Source organism: Rhea pennata, chromosome 5, assembly GCF_028389875.1.
Source record: "Rhea pennata isolate bPtePen1 chromosome 5, bPtePen1.pri, whole genome shotgun sequence".
NCBI lineage: Eukaryota > Metazoa > Chordata > Aves > Rheiformes > Rheidae > Rhea > Rhea pennata.
Genome location: NC_084667.1, coordinates 65,584,205 through 65,600,129, shown reverse-complemented (window position 1 = coordinate 65,600,129; position 15,925 = coordinate 65,584,205). Strand labels below are relative to the sequence as shown.

The following is a 15,925-nucleotide window of genomic DNA, read 5'->3' as shown; positions in this document are numbered from 1 at the left end:
GATAGAAGTACTTGTAGAAGAACATTAACTCATCTTTAGGCAAGTTAAAACTTGCTGGCATATTTCATGGTGTTGCAGTGTCTTTGAAAGAAAGCATTTGTATACATCTGAGATTCAAGTTGCAAAACCAAGGCATTCAGATTTTAAGGGCTTGTATTTCAATTGTCAGTGGATCGTATTGGGGTGTGTGTGTGTGTGTATATATGCACACATATATATTTTTTTTTCTAGGAATTGGTCTCTTGTTTTCTGGACCAGCTGTGTTAACTGAGTGATAATCTCTTCTTGCATAGGGTTAATACCAGATTTCCAGATATTATGAGGCCTGAGATGAAGTAATTGGGGTGATTTACTTCAGTTGTTTTTCTGCACTGTTGGATAATCTTTTATATATACACCTACATTTCAGAGAGATGTGTCATCTCCCATATGAAAATGGGAGCAAGGGAACAAATTCAGTTGCAGCCCAGCTGAAAAGGTCTTAACTTACTGAGTATCTCTGGAATCGTGTATTAAACACTTTTTAAAGTTTGGTTTATATTCTAGAGTGCTTAAATTTGAGATTTCTCTCTTATGTTTTCTCCTTTGTGTTCATGAATGTTCAGCAGTCCTGCATATTAGAAAATATGCATGTGAAATTTAAACTATTTTCCTGTGGAACACCAAGCAAGCATTGCCTGAAGTAAGCCAATGCTACAGGGCAGCTTTCCAGAGCCTCAACAAGGAGACCACTCTGTTTCATCCCCTACATATTTTGCAGTTCTTGTGTGGCTTTTTAATCTCCAAGTACACTTCCTTGTTAGGCCTGTTAATTACCTATACAAAGTGGTTAGCACATTGCTTTTTCTAGTCTGTAATTGCCACAAAACTACTCACGTCCTGAGCTGTGGCGTGATGGTTAGCCCTTTGTGAGGCTGCAATGAAACATTTTTCATCTGCAGGTACTATGGTAGAGGTGGAGCTGAATTACTCCAGTATTTGCCTAAACAGGCATTGAGTTCTCCTAAATTTTTGTTTATTTTTTTTTACTCTCACTTTCTAGGAAACTAATTGCTTACAAAACTTCCCCTCTCTTTCAGATTCTTTTCCTCGTTGCAATGTTAGCTTTTAATTCTAAAGGCTGTAGGAGAGGAATATCCATGATCCAATAGAGAATATACCTCACCAGTAAGACTACTGAAAGTGGAACTACATCTGTAGTTCTTCAGGCAAAAGTATGAAATTCCTGAGGATCAGGAATGGAAGAGGTATCTATACAGTAAGGTAAAACCCTGAGAGATCTTGCACAGACCAATTGAAAGCTGTCAGGAACATTATACGTGAAGCTGCTGTGATGAGAAGCATCTGCCCTTCTTAAATCTTTTGTCAGCAGGGGATTTCAATGCTTCTATGTTGCAAAGGAATTTCTAGGTGATCCTTTCCTTGGGGAAGGCTCTATGTCCCCTTGAGGCTGAAGACTTCTCCAGATAACTAATCCGTTGGGGCTGTGTCCTCAGAGGCAGATGAAAGAACTGTTGAAGGCTATCGTGTTACACCTGATAAAGAAAGTCGTTAAGGAGTTTTCAGATATCTTCACATAAATCAAAAATGCTTGCATCCTTTTTTCCTTAGTATTAAACCAGGCCTTTAGGATTAGATGTTTTAAGGGTGTTTTTTTTTCCCCTCTCATCTCACTTAGTTTGATTTGCCCCTAAATTTCCCTAATTGCTCTTTTCTTCCTCCTCTCTTGCCTTTGTGTGAGCAGTGGGGAGGGGGATGGTTGAGTAAAAATGTTTCTTAAGCTCCATGTATTCTAAAATTAGGGACAAGAATTAAATTTGTATTTCCAAATTCCTTTAGTTCTAAATGAGAAAGGGTTGTTGTAGTTAAACTCAACGCTTCATCTGCAGTTGATGACGGTATTAACGATGAATAAAATCAAACTATTGGTAGAGGAAAGAAAACTGGAACCCACAGAGTTCCTAGAGTTCTAGGAACAACTTACCATGGCTGTGTTACTTTTCCCCACCTTTTTTTTTGACTGTGTATTTGACATTATCAGACTGTTTTAACCAGATTGCTGATCTCTCTTGCTGTATTCCAAATTACTGGTGTTTTATTCCAAACTTATTTGTTTATTTCCAGGTATAATGGCTCCCTCCCTAATGGTGACAGAGGACGCAGGAAAAGCAGATTTGCCCTCTATAAGCGACCTAAGGCAAATGGAGTTAAGCCCAGCACTGTTCATGTGATTTCTACGCCCCAAGCATCCAAGGTATGCGGCAGTGGGGAAAATTCCATTTTCTGGTGATCCTGGGTCAAGAACAGCTCATGGAATATCACTGTCTGACTTGTATTGGTGCCAGTTCATTCTGTGATAATCAGGAAAATTTGTTTTGATGAAAAGTCTACAGTGGCTTCTCTTTCTGAGGATATTTATCTTTAATCTAGTTACTGATTTGAAAGAGTCTTTAACCTCAGGTATGAGTTAGTCTAACCCTTCTGCCCCTCTTCAGAAGGCTGGCTTATTAATGCTGACAGTTTGGTTATCTGAGCCACAGACTTAATTGTCTGATGCAAATGCAAGAAGTACTTTTAATTTCTTTCTCAGTGAGTATAAGATTAGTATGTCTGTTACCTCTACATAAAGGTAAGTGGCATGGTATTAAAAATGTGAGCTCTCTGGATCTTCCATTCGTGTTGCTAATAATGATATTCATGTATGTTTTCACCTGAAGCCTAGTGTAGGTGAAGGAGGAGAGGCATTCACGAAAGTGACTGGTTTTGAGAGATGTACGTTACTCTTGTGTATTGCAATAACTACAAACCAGTTGCCACCTGCAGACCACCAAGTTCTTCCTGAAGTTAATTTCTTGTGATCTGTATGTTACCTCAAAATACAGTAGTGGTGGGTGTTTAGGGATGAGTGTGAGTGGGTTTTTTGGGGTTTTTTCTTTTGTTTTTTTATTTTCAAATTGCATGACTAGATCTCTGAGATGTCCTGGAGCAAGTCTAGACTGAAGCTATAGAAAACTGTATGCTAACTACAGCTTTATTAAACTCGGTGATTCATGATTGTTGTGAACCATCAGGTGTTAACTGATGGTTCACTTGCTCTTTTTGGACTCTTAGGGTATGTTTTGGCCACACTTCCAAGTGTTTTGCAGGTAAAGTTGGGGGAATTGGGTACCCGAGTGTAAGAATCTCTGTTTTCATTGAAGGTGTTTTAGAGCTGGAGCTCTGTGAGTGAGTAGTCTGAAGATTTTACTTTCAGTTATGAGCTTCGGTTTCTCAAGTGTGACTCTTTGTGGTTACCTATGTTAACTCAGTAGCCCTGAACATGTGGCATGGGCTTGCCAGATGGTGGAGGAACACCTCTTACAATAGTTAGATAGGAAAAGCTGTTCTTCAGAGTTGTGTACAGCACGCTGAAAGTATTTCATGGTCTTAGGCTGTCTTAAGTTCTGTCTAGGTACCTTAGTTCTGATCTGAGTGTATTACTGTTCAAATCTTTGCTCCCCTGTAGTGGTAAATGTAGTGTTAAAATGCTGGGGATGCTGGCTGGTTGCTGGCATTAACGTAGTTATCACCTGAATGGAAGCAGTTGAAATCTTATTATATGGGGTGTAATTCAATATTGCAATGGCTATGACTGTTTTTAGTCTAGTGGTAGCTCACAGCTGGACTTTACAGTTATTGATCAGAGTTGTGCAATCACCTCAAATTTTTTGTGTCAGTGGTAGAAGAATAACATTTATCTTAATTTCAAATTGTTCCTGCTGTTTCTTGTTTAAAAATGAAAGCTTGGCAGAGAAATTAGTGTAACATGTTTTCTTTTATAATGCATACCGTACACCTAAACTTATCAAAATATAGCATACCAAAGCTGTGTGTTTGTGTGGTGGTTTTTTGATTGTACAGCTGCTGTCAAATGTAGATAAATATGTAGTCTTTTGATTTAAAACTTTCTGTAAAGATTTCAGTGTCCTATTTCAAAACGAAGCTATTGGAGTTGAATCTTACTGATGAAATCACCCTTTGAAAAGAAAGGCTTGTCGCATCTCTGTGCGCATTGGTAAACTCTCTTCTGTTGCTTTAAAATTTAATAAATGAGAACATTTTATGTAGTTGGTGGAAGCATACACATTCTCACAGAATAATCTTACACACTTGGACTTCAGATAGTATTGTGACATTTGAGTTTGAAAATACTTAAACACCTACTAGACACCACAAGGTATCTGGTAAATGTTCGCCTGCATTGTAGCGTAGATAAAATATGTGCTGGACGAATTAGTGCCCTAATCAAGATAACATAGGGTATGAAACATTAAATCCTCTCCTTTTGAGGATTTGGATTCAGGTAGGTATGTCAGGTTGAATGTATGCTTTTGCACTTTTTCTGAACACTTAGAAAAGAGCTTTTGTGTATTTATGTTGTTGTCTAAGGCAAGGCTGGTGGCCATGTGCCAGAACAGTGGTGCAGTGGACTGCAGTTCTTTCAGAGGTGCAAGAAAGGACGTTTACGTTTTAAAATACTTTCATAGGCTTTTCTGACATCTGAGAAACCAGGGCCTAAATCAGTTTTATTAGGAATGGCTTCTGCATATAATTTTTGTAAACGATTCCAGAAACACAGACAAATTGAGAGGGGGGAGAGAGCGAGCTGCTTTGTTCTTGGAAAATAATGTGCAACTTGACACCAGAATCTTTGTTCTGCTCTCAATCTTTCAGTCTAGCCTTTATTTAGGGAAGAAAAAACAGTGGTAACTTCCACTGCACAGGATATTAACTAGTTTCCTTCCTTTACATCCTTGTAATTTTTCAGACGTGAGTTTTCTGTTTTGCCTTGCTTCTCTGTTGCTATGTAAACTGAATCTTCGAGTAGAAAGAAAAGTTATTCTTGGGGGTATTGCTGCTCCTTTGGTGGTTGATTTAACATAGATGGCTGAACTGTGTGTGTCCCTGCTGTGGCATGGATGTGTGAATAAAGTACATCTCTGGCTTTGTCTTAACAGAAACTGTTGCCAACTTAAGTCAGTGTGTCAGCCTGAAAGCTGCAGGAGATCTTAGGAGGCTGCTTGTCATGTCCCATTGTCCCTGCTCTGCAGGTGTCAAGGACAGCTGGAGGAGCAATGGTTTCAGTAGTAAATTTAGCTGAGATAATTGCATATGAATCAGTGCCTTTTGTTTTTGCCCCTAGAGTGCTTGTTTTGTGCCACTCTGCCTGCTGGAGGTGCTGAAGAAGATAATTTAGAACTGTTTGGCCTACTGCGGGTGTATGGATATATTTTGGGGTGAAGCACTACATGGGGTAACAAGTCACAAATTTCTTTTCAGCATACGGTTAAAATATGCATACATCTCTTCAACATTATGCACTTGACTTTAAAACCCGTTTTATTAAATCTGTTCTTAGACACCAGTCAGGGCTTTTATTAGTGTCTTGTTTTTCAAAATGCAGGATGCTTGGTTGAGACGGATCTTTCTGGCAGGGACAAAATTGGTATTACTGTAAGAAAGGATGCTTAAAATTCTCATGCTCTCCTGTTTGTGTCTGTGGGCATGCCTTTAACCTGAAAAATGAATCCATTGACTTAGGCCTCCTGACAAAGAGAGAGACTGTTATCAGAGCTGATCATATGGGCTGTGAAAGCCTTTTTCTGACCACTAAACTTTTAGATGTGAGTTTTGATCACAATTCATTGTGACACAGCTGGGCTTGCCGACTTGTATTTTCATGCTATTAGAGCTGTTTACAGCTAAATTGTGATTTTGTGAATGAGACTTTTTTATTTTTTGGGGAGGTTGAGCATTGTTGTTTGTTTGTTTTTTGTTTTAAAACTATTGCCTTTCACACAGCATCTATGCTGTGGAACTCCACTTTGGGTGTGCTGGTGTCCGACATGATAATGGAATTGTTTCCACCAAGTGTTGAACTGAAGTCGAAAGGGGAGTGTGAAAAAAACAGGCTGGGAATGATGGGATCCTGAAACTGAGTTGAGTAGGTTGGGGGTGAGGGATTGAATGGGGCGGGGGGAGTTGTCTGGGGTAAATGAGCACATGTATCTGTCAGGGAAAGAGTGTTTGTAATTGAAAACAAAACTAGCTTAATATTTGTGTAGAACAGGATTTGAGCATAGTGTAGTTTTTCTCAGATCTTAGTCACAGAGGTGTATAAATAAGACTGATTGCATCCTCTGCCAAGCAGAGAGCTCCCACTTCCCGTACACATCCACCTTAGTTCAGTAGGCTGTTAGGCTGACACCTTCCTCCTGTGCAAACACAGGTTGGGCTTTTACTCACTAAGGTAGTTCCCATGTTTGTTTTTCCTGGTATTCTGTGTGTCTGATCCCTTACTTTGAGTGTAAGTTGGATACATGCCACAAATTGCTGTTTCCTCCTCCTCCTTGTAGTTGACGCTAACTCTGGTTGCATGTTGTTAGGCGGAGAACTCCCCAGTTTCATATGAGGAGGGCTGGTAGTATGTATTAGCAATGAAATTATTGGCAATATTGAACACTGAAGTCATGTAGTCCCCAACCCCCTCGTGATTCTAGGTGTTGATATGTTAGCTCTCTTAATTCAAAAGCATTAGAAACCAGTAATTTTAGTGGGTGTTTGTTACTGAATAGGTTAAAAACATTAACAAGGAGCTCCATGTGCATTTAAGTAGTGCCGGAAAGGACATTAGAAAATGAAGTGTGCACAAGGTTTCAGGGGTTAACATTAACCCTCTAGGGTTCCCCTGGATTACTCTTGAAACATAAATGAGTCCTATCCTAGCAGTAGGTAGGAAATTACTGAATTAGCTTGCTTGCTACTTGAGACCTTGCAAAGTGTTTGAGTCAATGGGCAGGAGAATACTACTTACAGGCACTAGAAATTCTCCTTTTTAACACTCAGTGGTTGTGCTTTTATACTTAACCAGCAAGAATGCAAGCATTATTAATACTGACTTAACGGAAGGTTGTAAATGTTTTTGAGCTGAAGAGCTCAATTAAAAAAAATAGAGAAAACCCTATTACTTTTTTTGGAGGTGTCTTGATATTATGCCTAGCTTTCTTGGGATCAAAGTTTTCTTTTGGTAACTTGTAGTTGATAAAGGCAACTTATTTCCTCCCCTGTGAAATTGCTGTTTCAGTCTGAACTGGGGAAGATCTTTCTGACTTAGGGTCCAATTATGTGCCGAGTTGGCTTCTGCCTCCTACCACAACAGCAGCTTGTACAGACAATGACTGGGCTCCTGCTGCTCTAATCAAGCTTCATGCTGCTACTGGAAAAGAGCAAAATGCAGCCATATGAATGATCGTCGGGGAGAGAGCTGCAACTTGTGCTTTGGGTGACTAGAGAGTGTCAGTTCCTTTGATTAGTCATCTAATACAGATGTTTTATCTGCTTTGAAATACTTTGAATTTTGAGCAAGAAGGACAAAAATCCTTTTGGAACGTGCAGCTTTTGGTGCTCATTCTAGATGAGAGCTATGGCGGTCAGACACTATTAGGAGGATGCTGTCTGTCAGTGACTTCTCTTCCCATTGGGGTTTTTTATGGTGTAGTCAGTTCATGGAGTATTAATTTGTTCTGAAGTAACCTAAACACATAGGTATCTCGAGAGTCCCGAGTTGTGCTGAAGGTAGCTTTTTCTTGGCCCATCAGACTGAGTCTATTTGAATAATAATTGCATCAGTGTAGTATGCCATTTTCTCTTAAATAAACAGCATCTTAACGTACTAAGTCTCTGTCTCTTTGCTTTTGCAAGTAGTAGGGTATGGTGAGAAGAAAATGGTTAGACCAATTTTATTAGTATGACTTGATAAACATCAACTATAACCCAGTTTGAAGCTCTGCTACTTGAGTTTTGGGGCCTTATTGAGCAGGATGCATGTCAGAGGCTTTGGAAAAATCATTCTGCAGTGTTTTCTAACACAAACCATATGCTTAGTGAAGGAAAGGGGGTTGAAATTATTGAGGACTTCAGCAATTACTTTTTTTAATGCCTGAACACTGTTTTTTGGTTTTTGCGCCCTCCCTTTGGAGGGTAGACAAAAGATCAGAAAATGCTTTCCCTTTAAACTCAGTTCAAACTACATCTGTTCTAAATCAATATTTACAGCAGGTTCTATTTGTTTTTCTGAACATCCTTTTACAGTTGAGGAAAGTGCGCTGAGCACCACGGCTGGCAATACAAAACTCTGGAGGATTCAATTTCCCCGTGTGCACTTCTGCTTCGTTTCGTTAGGAAGCCAGCACTGCTCGGTTTCTATCGGTTCGCAACTTCTTTCCCCCTTTCAAAAATAACCAGAGGGAATTCCGTCTTCTGGAAATGGATAGCTAGTTAAAGTATGGACAACATATCCTAGCTGAGTTTAAAAAGTGTTGGTGTAAGGTCAGACGCTGCCAACCTTGAGTGCCTAAGCTGGGAGCATCTTCAGCTCTTCTAGGCACAGGAAAAGCTACGAATAGGATTTGGACTATAGGTAGCAGAGCTACTCATTTTAGTGAAAGCTGAGAATTTCACTGCTTAAGCTTCATACAGGGTGACTGGTTTGTTTAAAACTAACTTGTTCCAGTTTCACTGGTTTCTACAATTTCTCTAAGGATTTAGCGTGGAAGCTTTTGACCAGCTGGTGCAGTGCTTATGTTCTGTCCTGTTAGACATTTGTTCTGTTTAGATGCTTGGCTGGAATTGATCTGATCTTAAAGTGCTCGTCTCTTGAGAGCTGGTAGTCTGAACTTCCCTAAGTTTAAAAGAGAGCTTGGAACTGGTTTAGCCTTAGCCCACACAGCTTCATTTGCTTCAAATGTTTATGCCTGAATGGTACTCTTGTTGTTTTCAACTTGCTGACAGTTGGGGATGACGCATCATGGCACTTAATGCTAAACCGCAATGCTGATAAGCCAATTGGCATGACTAGGTGACAGTCTCCCCACAGTATTAAATAATAATGACAATTAGCTTTTGTTTGGGTGGATTGTGCTGCAGCATAATTATGAGCAGCCTGGTGACTCCAGGGGCTAGGGTGCAACTACTAAAAAGACTGGTAGCATCTATATTATAGGAATTCCTAGCTGCTGTTTTGGAAACTTTGCTCTGTCATGGGGAGACCTTTACGTAAGCCTGAAGTATTGACTTTCACATTAGCTTTGAAGTGTGAAACAGCCATAGAGAGAGACAGTCAGATTCTAGCCTTCAGAAGAATGTAGGTTCATAGCATCTGTTATGCAGAGAGCCTGCCCTTGCCTGGGACTTGTACCCAAGAATTGAAAACAGATCTTTTGGCACTATGAAGATGTTTGCTGTAAGGTGATGTGCCTTTTTCTTGTTGTCCTCTTCTAGTGAAACTGAAGATCCTTGGAGTATCTGTTGCTACTGATAATGAATGAGATTTCTTTCGTGCTGAAAGAAAATGTGGTAACAAGAGGAACATGGATGTAATGACACATGCTTTTTCTGTTGACTTAAACTGTAATGCCCAAGAGAAATTGCCTAAGCGGATGAAATGCTATGTACTACCTTTTTTTGGGGGGGGGGGGGGAGGCGGGGAGATATAAGTATAAAGTACTTATACTTTATCTTGGGTGCAAGACTGTTTTGTTATGGAAGCTTGCTGTTTTGCTCCTGCTCAGCACCAGAGTGCCTCACAAAGATTGTTAGGGTGAAAATAAGGAGCAGCTTATCTGGATAACCTGTGAACAAGGGGTGTAGCCCCAGCAAAGATCTTATGATGATGCTTAATTCACTGAATGCTCCAAGGTCTTTAGTGATGTGTGGAGAAATATTGTTCTCTGGAATTCATAGGAGCAATTCAGAGTTCTTTAGGCTAAGCTTCCTCAAGATTATTATCTTTTTTTTTTAATCATCTCATAAGCTGTCCTTCCCTGAAAACAAGCTTGTTTAGCCATTGGGTGTACATCAGAGCTTGTATTTGCACGACTGCCATGCAAGACTGTGTATGTGGTTGTACAGACTTGTCTTTAATTTCTGTATATGTCTACTGTCCATAGTGATTCTGCTCGTACTTCCTGAAGTTCAGGACTCTGCAGATGCCTGGTATGAGATAATGCCTGTGGTAGAAGGCAGAGGTAACTTGAAGTATACTATTTCAGTAATAGCAGATGCCTGTCACTCTGACTTGAGGAAGCTCACTGCAGGCCCAGCACTGCCAGCTTGCTCAGTTGTACAGCACTCAGTTTTTGTCAGAGCACCAGCTGCGTGTCGGTGTGAGCTTTATGCCAAGTTCCCCACAGTTGGGGAATGATGGATATTGTCATGTTTGCTTTTTGATATTGGTAAGCAAGGAGGGATATCAGTCTATTTCATGTTGAAAAACTGTATATTTGTGTAGGCTGAAGTCAAATTTGTATTCTTCTCTCCCACCTCCGAATACCCCCTCAAGTGACTGTTGGTCTGGTGTTTGACTGGTGGCCTGTGGAAGTGGGACCAATGTTTTAACAGTGATTTTTCTCAAACTTGGATTATCTTGATGTTTCTCTCTCAGCCTTGGACATTGACAGGTACCACTTTTGTGGCCCCAGAGATGCCGTTTGGAACTATTCTGCTTTTCTTGCTTTGAGATACTCTTCTGCTCTAACCCAGGGTAAAGAAGAGGGAACCAAACATTGGTTTGGTTTTTCACCAAACCTCCCAGTGGATTAGAGGTTTAGATGACAAAGCAGTTCCAGTTTGCAGCTTGGATAGCTCTTGTCTGCAACAATACTGCTCAGCCTCAGTGAGGGATGTTGTCCTTGATAGCAGATTGTCTAAAAAGAACCTGAAACTTTCCTGGTGATATAAAACAGGGTTTTTGCTTGCTCTGCAGCAAAGCAAATTTGTCTTTTTTTTTTTTTTTTTTATTGCAAGTTAATCTCAAGTCTCAGTTAAGTGCAACTAGAGACACTTTGTTTTGTAGGATTAGATTTCAGGTGATGGTGAAACTTGCTGTATACCCACATACTGAAGCTGTTCCAGCTGCTCCGTTTGTTGCCTAGCTTCTCCAAGTGTGTAATGAGCTTCCTTCTGAACCAGGGGTCGGGGCTTTGAGACCTGCATTTAGTGTATTCCCATCCCTGACAGACAATATTTTTTGAACCTGTGGCAGTCTGCTTGTTCTCTAGCACTTCAGGGAATTTTTTATAGAAGCTGTTCTCTTTGGGTAGGTGTTACAGCCTCTAGGGATTAGAGTGTCTCTCCCTGCCCCCAGACACTGTTTTTTTTTCCCTAAGCAGCTGCTGTTGCGGAGGCTTAATTTCAGCTGAATCAAGAGATTATTCTACCTTTTCCCTCCCTTTCTTTATAAGCTATGTGCCTGCTGGAGTCTGAATTATGCTGTCTTTTTATACTGACAGACCTAAATTCATAGGACCAGCAGCTCCCTATCTCTACTGCAAAATGTCCAAAGGTTTGTTGATACTGATTTAGGTGACTTTATTCTCAGAGCTGTGTTAGGACCCATTGTGGTCTCTCTTGTAGCCCAGTGACCGGACTGTTTCTGCAGAATGGTGCCACTCCAGAGATTGGCTGCAGTTGCCTTTCACCAGTGTCATGCAATGCTATTGCTGAACTATCTAACGACTGTACTTGCAGAAGGCTAACCTTCGGTCCTTTACTTACGCATGGTGCCCGGGATCCTTCTTCCTGCAACTGGGTCTGTGGGTAGCTCTGCTCGGAGCCCCTAACTGTATGAACTGTAAGCTGATCGCACACCTGAACAACCAATCTCTCTCTCTTTGAAACTTTCTTTCCCAGTATTTAGGCTGTGCGTCTGTTTGTTGCACCGTGACTGTTCATTTGACTCCTGCTCAGGCCTTGTGCCCAACGCGCAGCTTGTGTTGATGCCTAGTGTATACTGGGAGCTGCGCCATTAGGCTGAAGTAAGAGCAAAATATACACCAGGCACTCAAGGGCAAAGAAGAATAAGGTCTGTTATCCTGGCAATTCTGTAAGTAACTGTCTGTTAGTACCTGGTAAGACTAACTGAAATTCTTTAGAGTTAAGTTAATCCTTGTCCAGTGACCATAACGACCAACAGAGATGGTATAGACCATACTCTCCTAGCTGGAAGGTACAAATATATCAGGTCACCCAAACAACCTTTGAAGCGGATCCACCAGCAGCTGAGGCTCTGGTGCCTCCTGGTGCAATTCAGGGGATGCCCATACCATGATGAAGCAGGAAAAATGAGCACTCTCACCATCGGTCAGCATTGCTCATAACTTGTTAATATCATATGCTTGTCAAGTTAATGAATCGGTTGACTAATGAATTAAATAACTCCAGGATTGACAATTTAGGCTAGTCTGCAGCAAAGCGGTTAACCCCTTGTTTGCTTGTTCACTTGTGTGGGTTTTTTTTCTTGATTAGTTCATTAAAAAAAAAAAATGTTGTTTCACACACTACGCAGTCCTGTAAATAAGAGAGATCACAATGAACTGTGACACATGCCGTGTTCTTCAGAGTCCAGAATTCCAGGAGAGGTAGCTGAGGAACTGAGGAGATCATATGGCTGAGGGGGGTTGCCCTTGAGCTTTGAGGGTGCTTGGTGAGTGTGGCTAAGGCAAAAGTTCTTTAGCAGTAGTGCCTGAGTTTTTTTTATTTTTATTTTTTTTACAAGCATGAATGGACAAAAGTCTCAAAATTATGGGTAAATAAGATGCACCTTTGATGGCACTGTACATCAAATCTGAATTTTCTATACTATTTTTGAATTTTTTACAGATCAGGCTGGGAGGAAATGTTGACTAGGACAGTGACTGCAAACCCACTATTGTCTAGGACATGCAGAAATTCTTCCTCTTCCCCTCCCAGTTTTCTTATACTAGAAAAGGGTGTGGAAAAACAGATGCTTTCTGCTTCAGCCCACCAAGGAGTCTTCTGCTGAGGTCAGGAATAAGGAAGTGCCTTGGTGGTCCAGGTGGGAGGCAGCCAGGAGCATTGCTGACCTCCCCTCGGGCATGGACAGCTGCTCTTTGTTCCAAATGGAAAGCTGGATTGCTAAACTTCTAATAACTCAGTGTTCTTTCTAATTTCTCCTTCCCCTTCAAAGTTTTCTTAAATCCTATTCTTTGGTATTTTATCATAAATATTGACTTTGCTGCTAAGCTTGGCCCTCTCCTCCTAATCTCTGTAACATCCTAAATTCATTTATAGTCCTTAGTGCTTCAGGATTAATCTCCCAGTGTGCTAGTATCTGTGGATTTCCTGCTGCTTTTTATGCTGCTCTCTGTAGAACTCAGTGAAATACTTCTGAAAATGTGAGTTTGTGTAATAGTGGTGGTGAAGCAGTGGCGTTGCATCACCTGCTCCTCTCACCTCGAGGCAGGATTTCCCCTTCCTGCACTCGCTAGCTCCGGTCTTAGCGAAGGTGTACTGCATGAGACACGAACTAAAGGCACTGGTTTTCCTCTCTGGCAGCATAAGTATATGCTCAGAAATCCTGGGCAGGAAATACCCTGACTGAACTTCAGTCAAAATGATTAAAATACACACAGGAATACCAAATATGGGTGATGAGAGAAAACGATCGTGTAGCTCAGCAGTGTGAACGTACTGAATGTTTCCGACTCGGAGTGATTTGTTTCCCTTCGTTGACTGCAGCTCACCGCGTTTAACCTTGAAAGCACCGAGATGCTTGTGTTCTGAGTCGGACGCGCAGAGCCACCCTCCTGGGTCAAAGGGTTGGGTGGCTTCAGATGTCTGGAAAGCAGAAGACTTTGTACCGTCTGTTACGCTCCGTCTCCTGCCTCAGGTAGGGTTTGTGCTGCGCAGATAGAGAGAAGTGATAGTTCTGCATCAACAAGCGAATGTTACCGCCTTCGTGAGACCGTAATCCTCCCTGTTCTAGTGTTTGCCATGTAACGGGTAGCTGCAGTGTCGGGGGAACCGTTCTGTCCAGGGCTCTGCCCTGAACATGCCGCTTTGTGGCGTTTAGCTTTTATGTAGAAGCCTTCGAGCACTGTCACACTACAACCTGTTTGTATTAGCGGCCCCAACTTCTGGAGGTAGCCGAGGGCAGTGTCACACCTATGTTTATACGCTTGCTGTGTACCACGCGGCGTGTGCCTGTTGGAGGGTGAGCTGATTTTGCCAAGGCTCCGTTGACTCTGTGGCAGCTTAGGAATCTTACGTGTGCAGTTAGTTATACCAGTTTAGTTACCTTAATCTCAGGCTTAACTCTCTCTGAAAATGACTCTCGATGGAGGTAACTGCTTTCAGTACAGTGAAGGTTTGATATTTTGAGGAGCCTCATGTGATCTATTGTCCTCTTTTTTCCAGACACTCAAGGTGTGTCTGGATAGTCGGTTTACCTGTGTTTTTACCAGGAGTCCTATATTTTCTATGTCTTCTTGAAGTCTAAGAAGTCTTCCCCAAGCAAATGCTGTACTCAAAGTTATTTTTATTGTGCATGGCTCTGTTCATGTGTTCTCTTAAAGGCAGTTACTTCCTGCTAAATATAAGTGGTTAAACTTTCTGGGTGATGAGCTACCACAAAGGACAGGCTCTGTCCCTTATCTTTTTTTCTGTGAGGGGTGTGGGGTTTTCTTGGTTTTTGTTTTTCTTAAATTGTTTTCAGGAGTGCTGCTTGGAGGAGGATTTGGGAGAGGATTTTCCCATTTGTAGCAACACCACAGTTCTTAATCCTTCATCAGTTGTCAGTGGAGAGTTAGCTGTGAACTGTTCTGGTGCATTCAACAGAAGTGAGTTTATCTCATGCTCTTTCAGAGGGGTGATTGGTTCTAATTAAGCTGAACTATTAACTTTATTTTCCTCGGTCTCTGAAAGATGGAGTTACAGTCTTACTGATTCTTTTTTTTTTGGGGGGGGGGGAGAAGAGGGGAGGGCAAAGATATAAAGACAGTGCCACTTCTTGCTGCTTGCAGATGTTTTGTAATATCTTAAAAAAAAAAAAGAGCCGTGAATGACAAAATTAAAGTCTCAAAGCTTGTTTTCCATTTGTGGCTTTTATCGTTTGCTGCCTTGTTTTGCAGAGCTCTGTGCCAATCAGATGTTAGGTTCAGGAGTGTTGAGCAAGCACTATCCAAGTGGGTGCCTAAACAGTAGGATATAAGTACTCTGAATGATACAAAATTAATTTATATTCATGTAATGTAAGGGGGAGGAAGTGGCGGGGCTAATCAGACTGTTTTGGCAGAAAGCCTCAGGTGATAATGGCAGACAAATAGGCCTGTTCATAGTATAAATTTATACCATAGGATATGTGCTGGGGAAATACGTATTTACTGGGTAAGGATTGTTTTGCAGTATCTGAAGGAGTACGTAAATGCAATCTTGGACTTTGTAAAAGTAGTAGCATCCACTGCTTTCTGTAAAACTGATGTTCTCCCTTTTGCATGATGACTTAGTGCTCTGGGGTTCAGTTCTTTCTGCAGCTTGAAGACACTCGCGCTGGCTCACTGACAGCTCTGATTATTAGGAACTACCAGATTGTAGGCTGTTCTATAGTTAATGGGTAATTTTCCTTCTTGCTATGCCCACATAGGGGTGAAAGGAGGTTCATTAGTTTGCAGAAAAGAAAAGAAAAAGTGAAGAGGAGTCCTTAACTAGCTGATCCAGTTGCTTACCTAGGAGGGGGGAGCCCCATGCTCCAGGGGCTGACGAGCTGCACTAGACTACTGGTTAAGAGAAGATTTTATCCCATCATATCTTTCTTTGACTGTAGTTCTTAAAATATGAATACTCTGAAATGTTTTCTGTTTTGGAAATAAGTATTTGTCTTCTAGACAGATTTTTAAGATATGCTACAAAGCTGACAAAACTACTTCTTGCGGTCTTCCCCAGTAGCTGAAGATGTATGCATCTGTCTTCAGACTTTTTTTTTTTAATCTAGTTGTGGTTTGGGTGTTTAGATACCTCTTCCTATCTGCTGTATAAATTGGATTTGGGAATTCTGTAGGTTTCTGAATTGCTCATTAAATGCTTTGTACCA

At 41.1% G+C, this 15,925-nt stretch overlaps 1 protein-coding gene across 1 annotated transcript in view; it reads left to right on the top strand.

Moving 5' to 3' along the window:
• The window catches only part of PELI2 (pellino E3 ubiquitin protein ligase family member 2), a 76,660-nt gene that overhangs the window by 23,632 nt on the left and 37,103 nt on the right, over positions 1-15,925 (top strand). Inside the window, exon 2 of the mRNA XM_062577633.1 lies at positions 2,125-2,254. Within this exon, the coding sequence (XP_062433617.1) occupies positions 2,125-2,254 (130 nt within the window). The remainder of the gene's footprint in view (positions 1-2,124; positions 2,255-15,925) is intronic.